General features: G+C 40.6%; 1 protein-coding gene across 3 annotated transcripts in view; it reads left to right on the forward strand.

Annotated features, from left to right (window-relative positions):
• Positions 1 to 12,690, forward strand: part of plxnb1b (plexin b1b) — a 180,488-nt gene that overhangs the window by 140,797 nt on the left and 27,001 nt on the right. For all 3 annotated transcript variants that reach the window (XM_086118521.1, XM_086118522.1, XM_086118523.1), the window contains 11 exons: positions 1,832 to 1,937; positions 2,299 to 2,435; positions 6,533 to 6,709; positions 6,823 to 7,015; positions 7,181 to 7,423; positions 8,760 to 8,939; positions 9,063 to 9,211; positions 10,763 to 10,863; positions 11,858 to 12,075; positions 12,155 to 12,333; positions 12,413 to 12,479. In XM_086118521.1, the coding sequence (XP_085974647.1) occupies positions 1,832 to 1,937; positions 2,299 to 2,435; positions 6,533 to 6,709; positions 6,823 to 7,015; positions 7,181 to 7,423; positions 8,760 to 8,939; positions 9,063 to 9,211; positions 10,763 to 10,863; positions 11,858 to 12,075; positions 12,155 to 12,333; positions 12,413 to 12,479 (1,750 nt within the window). The remainder of the gene's footprint in view (positions 1 to 1,831; positions 1,938 to 2,298; positions 2,436 to 6,532; positions 6,710 to 6,822; positions 7,016 to 7,180; positions 7,424 to 8,759; positions 8,940 to 9,062; positions 9,212 to 10,762; positions 10,864 to 11,857; positions 12,076 to 12,154; positions 12,334 to 12,412; positions 12,480 to 12,690) is intronic.

Here is a 12,690-nt window from a genome sequence, read left to right on the forward strand (position 1 = left end):
TGCGTAATGTCGCAGTTTCATACAAGACACCAACCAAACAATAACAAAACAAACCATTCTTTGAAAATAAAATAAACAGATCATTTGCATTTTGAGAATCGGCTATACGACAGCAAATAATTGAAAATGTTGAGCAGCTGAGATTGTGCACGAAGGTGACTACAATGCGCCATTATAAATTGCAGGTGAGCAGATTTATTTGATACATTTTTGTATCTTTGTCATTTTATTTCGTTGCCATTAATTTAATACTAACGAAATAAAATGACAAGAAGAAATGTAAAATAAAATTCATTTCCTCACCAATGTAGTGCCTGTTCACTGAGCTGCAGATCTACGCGGGTGTCCCCAAACGTTTTTAAACGCACCGTAACTTGTAAGTGCCTAGCCGTGCTCTGATGTTTCCTTGCTGCCTTGGTAAAACAATTTACCGGTTTAATTGGTAAATCCAGTGTGGCTCCAAACACCAAATCGGTCAGTTGCAAGCAATCGGCATTCCCAGCAGTACAATTTGCAGCGTTTCTCAGAGGCGTACTGTTACCAATTATGAACAGTACCACGGGTACTGTTCATAATTGCTCGTCTGAAAATGACGGACAAACCCTTTTCCTTGCTGGGACAGGCTAGCTCGCGCAGGAGTTGGGCGACCTCTTCGCACAATATCCAGCTTTTCGTGGAAGGCCCGTCTTGAAAATTGTGTGGAAAGTAGTTCTGCAAACAGATCAACGTCTTCTCCTTCGGCCATTTTGGGTTAAAATGTAGTGATAGCTCTAGCAGGCGCTAATCCAATCACCGAACGCGCACGGCGAGTCTCGACGTAAGCCCTTCTAGCTGGCCCTAGTACGCAGATGAGTCAGATCACGAGTCTCAGATCACGAGTCTCAGACTCGTGATCTGAGTCTCAGACTCGTGATCTGATTGGCTATTGCAACCTGACTGTGCCCGTTCACTTACAGCGCACAGGGGCCTGCTCTGTTTAATCTGAAGGCCCCGAGCAAGTTTAATTTACCTGGCAACACAAGCTAGCTGAAATATGATTGGTTAAAAACTCTACCATAATAAGTTATTTATCGAGTGGCTTTCAATGTTATTTAAAATAACATTGAAAGCCACTCGACTAAGTGGAAATAATATGACGTAAAAAATACAGAGAATAATTTTGTGTACATATTTATGAAAATAAAATAACAAATTAAATTTATGTTATTCTATGAATGTTTAGGCCAGCAGAGAAGGCCTTGCTGGCCCTGAGGGTTCGCCACTGTTTAAAGCTCATTAGCTGTGTTCGGCTCCCTGCTGCTTCTCCTCCCCAAACTGCCCCTTGGAAGTGGGGTACCCTATTGAAAATGTTCCCCTTGAGGAAGATATCTTTCATAGATATTATGTAATCATTTACGAGTGCATAAGACTATGCAGGCATCATCCACCGTATGTATTTTGTCCGAGTATCGTTGCAATAGTTAGCGGATCAAATATGGCTGACCTGCTGCGCATTCGCCAGCAGATCATGCAGTGGACTCAGATGGTGCCTTGACAGATGGGTCAACTTGCATGATTTGTCACATTATATTTTAGAAACCTATCCTGGGTCAGGTTTAAGGGTTTGTTTAGTGATGATATTTCAAGTTGGAAAACCTTGAAATTATATGATGTGAGGAGGAAACACCTGGTAAAAACACTTTTGACTTTTGCTCTTCAAGTACATTTCAGTGCCTGTACTAATTTACTTGAGGATGGGGTTTTTTTTTGTTTTTACACAAGTGATTGTACTTGCACTCAAATACAAAACTACAAGTCCCCTTTTCCCATCTTTGATGATTCTGTCTTGCAGGATTGTTTGCAGAACCAAAGCTAGTAAAGGAGAGAAGTTGGGACATGTGTCTGTTGAAGTGAGCGGTGGAGAGTTTGGCGTGTCCAAACAAATGTTCAGCTTTCAGGTAATGAGAAAAAAATGTTAAAAATGTACAGCAAATGCTCTGTTTAATGCATCCCTGACGAGTCATAGGCAAGGACCAATCCCCTGTCCTTGGTCAAAGAATTTCCCAAAAATTCCTTGTCCATTTTTTGGGTGGGGTAAACTGGAGTAACTGGAGAAACTATTGCATTCTTCAGGAGAGTGTTTTCATTACATGTCAGCTGAAGAGTGGTCCAAGTTGGAATTAAAGCAGGGACCTTCTACAACGGCACTGATTATATATTATATATTCAAATCGGTGATGAAATCAGTCAATGCTGAGCTCATTCTTTTTTGAAAACTAGAATAATAATCATTTTTCCATATCATGTCTGAACCTCCAGGATCCATTTGTGATGGGAGTGTTGCCTGAAAGAGGTCCGAAAGCTGGTGGAACAACTCTGACAATCATTGGCCGAAACCTTTTGACAGGCCGTCCTTCTAACCTCTCCGTCACCGTGGGTGGAGTGCCCTGTGACATGTGAGCGGTTTAAAAAGTTCTTAGTGATACAGGGTTTGACATTAACGGTGGCCCGATTGCCTGAAGTTCAATCATGGTGGTGTGACTGGGGCACCAGTACAGTTTTTTAGGGCCTGACCAATGAATTGGACAATTATTATTACGTTAAAGTATTCTAACTATTTACAACAATTACAGGGTTCTCATGTTTGCCTAATTAGCTAACGAGCAGAATATCAACGGTGCATTTATCAGGCCTGAAGTTCAATCATGGTGGTGCGACTGGGGCACCAGTACAAATTTTAGGGCCTGACTAATGAATTGGCCAATTATTCTTATATTCAAGTCTTAGAACCATTTACAATAGTTGCAGGGTTCTCATGTTTGCCTAATTAGCTAATGAGCAGAATATCAACGGTGCATTTATCATTCTGACATGCAATGTTCCCTCTAAGGTGCATGCATGAGCAATTGCGCACTTCTCTCAGCCTATTAGTGCACACGTTGACAACGGCGCACACCACGCACACACGACATTTCTATACTCATTCCTTAATTTCCACCTCACTTTAATCTACAAACAGGACACCACACTATTCCCACTCCCATTACAGTTTCAGTCGTGCGACCGAGGGTGCGTGCTCAGTTGTTCTACGGTAGTTTGATTGACACACATTCACTCACACTCACCAGAGATAACGCGCAGACTGCTCAATTCAGGAAGTCCAATTATTGACATAGTTAAAGAGCCCCTTGAATGAGGCTCTATCGTGCGTTTCAAAAGTCAGGTGGCTCGGAATTTTTGTTTTGTGTTTTACTAAATGTTGTATGTGTTCCATTGCTTAATGATTGGACGATGTGGGACCACAGTCATACAGATTGGCTTCATTAATTATGCTTAAAATAACTTTTGTGCGAAAATAAAAGTAACAAACATGGGCCAATTTTGTTAATTTTGATTCAATGATATGTTCTATTTTGATACAAAGGAGATTTGAATTCCTACATACATACATACATACATACTGTACATATATACATACATACATCACATAACTTATGATCACAAGTTTTGGACAGGTGTCATACTGGTTTAGCCGCTGTGTGCATGTCTGATGTTACTCACCGTGGTCCAAGGAATGCTTAGGGAAGTTTGTGTGTATCCTCAGACGCATGGAACATGAGAGGGAACATTGATGACATGTATCAAATGATTGATTATATTAGATTACAAGGCTACTGATACCATATTTCCACCATCATGAAAGGAATTGACCTCAATCTCATCATTTTACACACAACCACAAATCACGGTTTGTTTAAAAAACAACAACAACAACAGTGCATCATAATTATGATGGTTAAATATGACACATTCAACCCCTAATAACACAGAAACGTGACAAGGATTAACATCCTTATAGCTTCCGTCTATCAATCTAATATCTAATTTGTTTATTCTAACAGGGGTTGCGGGCGTGCTGGAGCCTGTCCCAGCTGTCTTCAATAAATAAAAATCAAGAATGCATGTTCTGTACTTGTAGCAGACATTTGTTGTTGAAAAAATAATTTAAGTGAAGCAAAAATTAGTCTAGAAATGACCTAGTTATGATTTATTTAATTTAACCTCAAATATTTCCTCAAAATTTACCTGATCCAAATGTCTTTTCTTTCATTTGAATATTTTCAACTGTCAAAATTTTTTGAATGATATATATATCAAAAAATTACACATACATGGGGACCGACTAAAAAAGGTGTTTAAAAATATATTTACAGGGCCAGTGCTGGCTCTGGCAGAACCCTGTTGAGCCACCACCCAAAAAGGCTTAATGTAGAACCCCCGTTATAGTTGCTAATTACTTTCCCCAAAAAATAATTGAATTTGAAATTGAACTTGCTTAATTAATCATTCATAATGCGATACCAGAGAAAGTAATTATTGCGTTACTTGTTGGAAAAAATTAAATATGTCAATTATTTTGGTAGGGGTTTTTAGAGGGGTACTTTATTCAGTATATTTATTTTACTTTAAACTACAGGGTGTCCATAAAGTCTCTTTACCATTTCAAATGTGTATTAAAAATCCAATTGTTTAGGTATTTTACTCAGATTTGTTTTATTGTATTCAGCGTTTATTAAAGTTGTTTTTTTTTACCTCTTTTAATACACTTCGACATAGGCGCCATTCCTTGCATGAAGCACATCAAGACGGTACTCGATTTCTTGCCCTGTTCGCTGTAGCATAGCCTCATCAATTGTGGCAATGGCATCACTAGTCCTTTGCTTTCAGGTCAGTAATGTCCCTTATCTTTGTTCGATATGCGATATCTTTAACATAGCCCCATAGAAAGAAGTCCAGGGGAGTCATATCTGGTGAACGTGGTGGCCAAGGAATTGGCCCATCTCTCCCAATAGAGAAATGTTTGCTTGACGAACCCACGAACGTGCAGCCCCCAATGTGGTGGTGCACCATCTTGCTGAAAAATGATGGTTGGTTGAAGGTCATTCACTTGTGATGCCACATATTCAGTTAAAAGGTCAAGGTAAACATTTGCAGAAATTGATGTCTCGTTGAAGAAAAATGGACCAATTATTCGACTGCACATGATCCCACACCACAAATGCAATGTCATAAAAAAAACTTTAATAAACACTGAATACAATAGAACAAATCTGAATAAAATATCTAATCAATTGCATTTTTAATAAATCTTTGAAATGGTAAAGAGACTTTATGGACACCCTGTATAACCTGTAGACATACTATTGCCACCCCAAATAAAGTGTTTTCTTCACTACGGTTGTACTACTAAAAGTTTTAACAGTAGGTGCTTTAAATTCAATGTCATAGTGTAAAAATAAATGGTCACAGCTTCCAGACATTGGTAACATTGGAAACGCGCAGCCAGAAATGCTCAGTTTACATTCACTCTGATCGCTATATTAGGCTAGTATGACGATATTTCCCATTGTTCTTAGACATGGAAACAAGAAGTAGTTCTCGTTCCGGCCTGACGCAATCATGGACACCTTCTAGCGACTGGAAGCGGATGAGAATGCAAACATAATTGGAAGGAATTAGAATTTCAGATGACCAACTGAAAGCCAACATCCATCCACAAATAAGGCACATTAATTTTTGGGAAAGTTGAAGGATTTTGAGTGCACCGTAGTGTCCGATAATACAGTAGAATAGCCGTTACTTAAAAAAAAAAAACAACAACAATGTACCGTATTTTCCGCACTATAAGGCGCACCTAAAAGCGTTACATTTTCTCAAAAGCCAAAAGTGCGCCCTATAATCCGCCGAATATAAAGAGACTGGAACTCGCTTTACATTCCCCATTGAGCTGTTTCCCTGTTAGTGTTCCTATACCATCTAGTGGTGATTATTAGCAGGAACCAATTGTAACCTAAGAGGATTCTGCCCGAAACTAATTGACGTATGCATTCGCCAACACACACTCAAACAGACAATTACTTTGTGAGCTCTGCGCAGCTATTATGAAACGAAAATAATACCAAAGCAAAGTTAACTACTGACTCAATGAAGGAAGAAGGAGACAAGCAAGACTTGTGAGGATATTTAGCCCCTTGTGGATGTGAGTCCACGAGGCTTGTGTGCCTTTTTGTTGAATCAATTGTCTTTACCACCTTTGTCTTTTATTTATTGTTTTGTAATGCCATTTGTATTTATACTGTATGTTTCATGTCCATGTTTGTGACCAGTTCTAATGGCTTTGTTACAGCTGCAGCAGTTTTGAAGGCTCTGTATAAATAAAGCTGTATTATATTGTATTGTATTATATTCCAGTAGCATAGCACCATCCAGTGGATCCATCGCGCAACTGCAGCCACATTGTAGCTTCTATCTGCCTTATAATTCAGTGCGCTCTATATATGAAAGCAGTTTTAAAATAGGCCATGAATTGAAGGTGCACCTTATAATCCGAAGCGCTTTATAGTGGAGATAATACGGTACTTATAATACTTATAATATTGTTGCTCCCATATTGTATGTGAGGCACACACAAATATGCAGTTGTAAAATGGTGACTATTACTGGTTCTGCAGTTGTGAGAATCAATCGAGTGTCCTGTGTATCTCCTCCTCAGGGTGTCAGAGGTTCAAAGCTCCAGTCTTCAATGTGTGACAGGTAGCAGCAACAAGACTGGAAATCATCAGGTCACTTTGCATTATGGCCGCAGCCTACGCTACCTTCACAGCTCATCTTACTACTACACTCACAACCCCAATATCACCCACTCCAAGCCAGCTAAGAGCTTCCTCAGGTACGTCTAAAAATAGGTCATTCATCGCTCTTCTTTAACTGTTTCCCCTGATAAGCTTCTCATTTCTGCCATTTGAAGAGATGGGAATTTTACATTATCGTTCTCCTGTTTAGTGGTGGTCGACTGATCTATGTGTGGGGCCACAACCTGGACGTAGTGCAAGAACCCCAGATGGTTGTGACTGTGTCACCCGACGATTCTATCCATAAAAATAGGAGTAGCGGAAGGAAAAAGCGCAGAAGCAGTTCTACCAAAATGGTTCCTGGCCCAGTTTGTCCTGGAGATCTGCTGTGCTCTGTCAAACAGGTGTGTGTGTGTGTGTGTGTGTGTGTGTGTGTGTGTGTGTGTGTGTGTGTGTGTGTGTGTGTGCGTGTGCGTGTGCGTGTGTGTGTGTGTGCGTGTGTGTGTGTGCATATGCGCCTTTGCGAGCAAAATGTGGCAGTAATTAATTTTTTTTTTTCATTTTATCAGTTTGCAGAACATTGTGAGGTAAATTCCTCTTCCCTGATCCTGTGCCGATCCCCTATGGTGGACTCGTCGGTTTGGGGGTCTAAGGTTACTGTGGAGTTTCTTCTTGACAACTTGCGCTTTGATGTCAGCACTGTGAACCCACAAGCCTTCAGCTATGAGCCCAACCCTGTCCTGCACCCGCTAAATCAGCAGGACCCTCTGAAAGCATATCGCTACAATCCTGGCAGCTTCATCCAGCTTGAGGTCAGATAACTTGAAGTTAAATATAAAGAGATACTGTCACTATTTATTCATAGCAAGCTATTGGTGACAATATATAGTATGCCAGGTAACTTACTGCTGATAGCTGTTTGCGTGAGCTGAAGTCAGACGTCAAACTGGTACAACTTTGATCCTTTTTTTTTCCACTGATAGTAATTGCTTTGCACGTGACCAAATTCACACATAATCAAGTTTTGCTTATTAAAAATTTGACAGACAAGTTGTTTGGGATGCAAATCGTTCTGAAAATCTCACAATGATCTTCTCAGTATTAAGGCCACGGTATGATATTGTAAAACTAACCAGAGCTTCAGCGGAAGGAATGAGTATAGAAAGATTTATGATGACCAAGATCTGTCTCCTCCACTTTCACCACACAAGGTGACAAAATCTCACGTAAAACAGAGGCTGCATTTCTTATGTTAAACTAAATTACTGATGCGTTTGAAATTACATAGGACAAACTGGGCCATCGGAATTTGTACATTTGGATAGGATTTCTAGTCACCCCTCTGCCTGGTATCAGATCCCCAACTCACCAGGGCAGATGAATCTGACAAGGTCCACATAGAATTCATGGTATCTGCTCTCGCGTAAACACCATAGTTGCACATTTTGCTGTATGTTTGTAAAACCGGGAATCGCTGGGATTATGCAACTTTGGGGGTATGGTGTTACACACTCTCAATTCTGATTCTCTGTGGCACTTGAACACTGTTGCCGTGGGTGCGCCTCTCCTCACACTGTAAAGAATTCGGTCTTTGCTCAAGACGAAAGAGAGAAAAAACTTTTTTTTCTCCTTAGGAAGATCCATCTAATTAGCATGTAGAATGTACTCAACACTGGCTGAATTGAAATGTACTCAAAAATATCTGTCAAATTAGATTTTTCTGTCTTTTTTTTTAAAAGACAATGCCTCATTTTTTTTGTGTGGGGTTTGCAGCAATAGCGAAGTTCTATTTTTTTATTTACATAATTATTGATATAAATGTGTTGTTTATATTTGAGTTCATACACACATGTCTAAGTAAGTTTTGGTGGGTGATTGGCATTCGCAACAAATAACGATTTCCTCATGGATTACGAATGTTGATCAGGTAGCCATTTTTTCAATAGTTGTTGTTTAGCCATTATTTTAAATCAGAATCCTACAGTGGCTTCTTAGTCTCTCTCTCTCTCTCTCTCTCTCTCTCTCTCTCTCTTTCTCTCTCTCTTTCTCTCAATTATTTATTTTTTTAAGCTTGACCCACAAGAACCCCACCCCAAGCACAAAAAGCCCATTTGCACCCCTGATTACAATTAATGTTGTGTTTCTTAGGGAGAAAATCTCGACCTGGCCATCAGCAAGGAAGAGGTGGTTGTGTTAATCGGGGAAGGTGTGTGTGCTGTCAAGACACTTACTCGAAACCATCTGTATTGTGAACCGCCACCTCATCAGCCTGCATCCGGAACTAATGGCAAGAAACGCGAGGGTTCGGACAACCTGCCCGAATTCACCGTGAGTCCTCCATAAATCCTTTGATCATACATCAAATTCTTTTGAAAATCAAAGCTCCTGTCAAGCAACGATATTTCATGTAATTTGCCTCTTATGGTATAATTAATGTTTTACGTTTGACAGGTCCATATGGGAAACTTAAACTTCTCCCTGGGTAAGGTTCAGTATGACGATCTCAGCCTGGCCACCTTTCCCCTGGAGGCTCAGATTGGAGTCGGTGTCGGGACGTCCATTGTGGCACTCATTGTCCTTATCATCGTACTTGTTTACAGGTTTGTCGTTGAATTGGTAGAAAGCAGCTGTAACATATGTAGCACTGTACAAATGAGAGAGCTTGAGTCCCCGTTTTTATGACTGACTTGTGACTTTACCTGACAAAAACTTTAGACAACTCCACTTGGATTTGAGAGTTTTAGAAATCGGACTTGACTTCACTTGAGACATGACGGACTTGAATGCTCAGGGGTTGACAATGCGTCCAATCTGCTCGCAAATTCTCCCATTTTTTTCATCTGTGCTGGTTAAAAATTTTATCCAGGGAAGGCACTGCAAGCTTTGTGGCTGTCTGGCAGACTTCACACCGAAGACGGAACGCGCGTCAGGTTAAACCAGGGGTGGGCAAACTTTTTGGCTCGGGGGCCGCATTGACTTTTAAAATTTGACAGAAGGGCCAGGTCAGCACGAGCTATGGTACATTAAAAAAAAAACTGCATTTGTTGACAGTCCATATCAAACATCAACAGAACAAAAGCATGAACGTACTGTACTAATATACTTTTTTTAAATGACGACAGTGTTGTTAATGACCTATTTTAGCCTGTGCATTTCTGCAGATGGGTTGTGATCAGACCAGTAGAAGTAGAGCGATACAGAGGTCCTAGGTGGTCGAAAAGATCCGCCCCCCCCCCCTGTGTTCTGCAACTTCAAGTCAATGCGCCACCTGGCGGTGAAATGCATCATTACAAGTCCAATTGAAATGAATGCAATCATTCACATCGAACCTTAATTGTAGACCGACCTTCGGCCGGCCGGATTAAAAAGACCAATGGGCCGGATTCGGCCCGCGGGCCGTAGTTTGCCCACCTCTGGGTTAAACCCTTCCTGGAGAAATTAAATAAATAAATGCCTAAATCTGGATGTGGACTTTGACAGCAGGTGTGAAAAACTTGTGTCCACAAGCCGCAAATTATACTCTCATTAAACTACAAAATGATTCTGAATTGAAGCGCATTATCTTTCGTTATACTTACAGGTGAAATAAATTGGCCAATAAAATCCCTCATTGGAACTTATTGGTCTCTCATGCCGAAGACTAGATAAAACTGCATTAATGCAGTAAATTGACCGATCATGGGACTTGACTTGTGCGATAACCTGTGACTGCACTTGCTCAAGATAAAGTCATCCAGGACTTGCTTGAGACTTAAAGGTGGAGACTTGATACTTGAGCCACAGGTGTGACTTTTTTATCATTGGTACGTACTGTAGCATGCAGCAATATCTAAGAGGCATGTCATTCAGTTTCCCAAATGTAAGCAACACAGTGATTTTCTTCCACATTTCAGTGATTTTCTATATTTACGGGTTCTGATTTAAAGTGTTATTTAAAAATCATTTCTACTAAACCTTTGCCATCTAATCATCATGCAGTCTTAAGTCATGATGCCAGGCCAGGCAAATCTCCAGATTTGTTTTGATTGAGCTTTAACCCTAAGCAACTTGTTCCATACGCTGAAGTGAACCATCTCGAGACAACTTGACGAGAGTTCTATAATTAGATGGAAACCTGCATCGTCCTCTTGTCGTCTTTCTCTGTTTGTCAGGAGAAAGAGCAAGCAGGCTTTAAGAGACTACAAAAAGGTTCAGATTCAACTTGAAAACCTTGAAACCAGTGTGAGGGACCGTTGCAAGAAGGAGTTCACAGGTAAGGAAGAGAATGGTGACTACCGTATTGTGTTTTGCACTGGGAAACGTACAGTGTTGCCCAGTGCAAACATCATTCACACCACTGCTAAAAAGCAGATTGATTTATTTTTTGCTGCAATCGCTGATGCACTTTTCAGCTGTTTATTGAGCAGCAAGTACAGTAAAACACCTAAACATAATGAGTACACAAATGCATTTGAAATCTGTTTAAAAAGTTACTTGAATTGATTTAAATGTGTCTAAGGCGTGTGAAAGGTATAAAACTATTGAAGAAATAGTATCCCTGTCGCAGATACAGTACCATATTTCCTGTTCTATAAGGCGCACCTAAAAGCATTCAATTTTCTCAAAACCCAACAGGGCGCCCTATAATCTGATGCGCCTTATATATGGATCAATGTTCTGATCGTATTGTATTCCTTTTTAGCGTAGCTCCAACTTGTGGATGCATAATGCATGATTGTAGCTTCCATTCTATGCACCTTATAATACGGTATGCACCTTATATGAAAAAAGTTTTAAAATAGGCTATTCGTTGAAGGTTCGCCCTATCCTCCAAAACGCCGTATAGTGTGGAAAATACGGTATTCATTTATAGCGGGTGAGCCTGGAAGGTATTCCACACGATGTTCAGCGGTTCATTGTAGTGTTGTAGTGAAGACCACAACAACGGAGAGCAAGATATTATCGAGACAGGAGAGCATCGAGTCCGAGACAAGACCAACACCGTTTGTGGGTCGAGACCGAGACAAGAAAAAAAAAAGAACAAAATGACAGATAGCTTTTTTTTTTCATTACATTGTCAGCAGAAACAAATTCTGTATGCGTCGGAGGCTGAGAACGAGTAAAAATGCCTTCCATTGAGAGACCAAAACTCAATTATACAATTTCGGGATTTAATTTTCGGTCCTTCATCTCTGCCCAATGTACATATTGCATCTGCCAAGAAATATGGTCTGATCTTTCACTCCTGCCCGCTTATCCTGACCTAGACTTGATGACAGAGATGATGGATATGTCAAGTGACCTCGTTGGCTCTGGCATCCCATTCCTTGATTACCGGATGTACGCCGAACGCATTTTCTTCCCTGGCCACCGGGAGTCACCACTGAGGCGAGACCTGGACGTTCAGGAGTGTCGCAGACAGACAGTGGAGCAGGGTCTGGTCCAACTATCTAACCTCCTCAACAGTAAACTCTTCCTGACCAAGGTACTGGAAGCCACATTTCTAGTTCTACATTGAGCAAACTTTGTTTCATCAAATGTTGAAATAACCTTTCTCCCAAAAGTTCATTCATACCCTGGAAAGCCAGCGGACTTTCTCTCCCCGAGATCGTGCCTATGTTGCCTCTTTACTCACGGTAGCGCTGCACGGCAAACTGGAATACTTCACCGATATCCTGAAAACCCTCTTGAACGACCTTGTGGAGCAGTACGTGGCCAAGAACCCCAAACTGATGCTGCGGAGGTATGGGGAGTGAGAAGGAGGTTGTCAATTCAAGTCGTCATTCACATAAGCGTTTCTAACTTTATTTTATCTTCGACAGAACCGAGACAGTGGTGGAGAAGCTGCTGACCAACTGGATGTCCATCTGTCTCTATACTTTCCTCAGAGTCAGTCAAAGTCTTGATTTTTGAACTTAGGACGCAGAGTACTACGCGAATTTTGTAGCGCCAAAACTGAGCAATTAAAAGCAATTCATACATGGTCAAAAATCCTCACTTTGTAAATGATTGTGACTGCGCACACACACATTGCCACAAGGTCATTTGAGTGGACAAAAACAAACAAAATAACAAAACTAACACAAAAAACATTGTTATT

Source organism: Hippocampus guttulatus, chromosome 8 (genome assembly GCF_054856545.1).
Source record: "Hippocampus guttulatus isolate MCC_2025c chromosome 8, RoL_Hgut_1.0, whole genome shotgun sequence".
NCBI classification, from domain to species: domain Eukaryota; kingdom Metazoa; phylum Chordata; class Actinopteri; order Syngnathiformes; family Syngnathidae; genus Hippocampus; species Hippocampus guttulatus.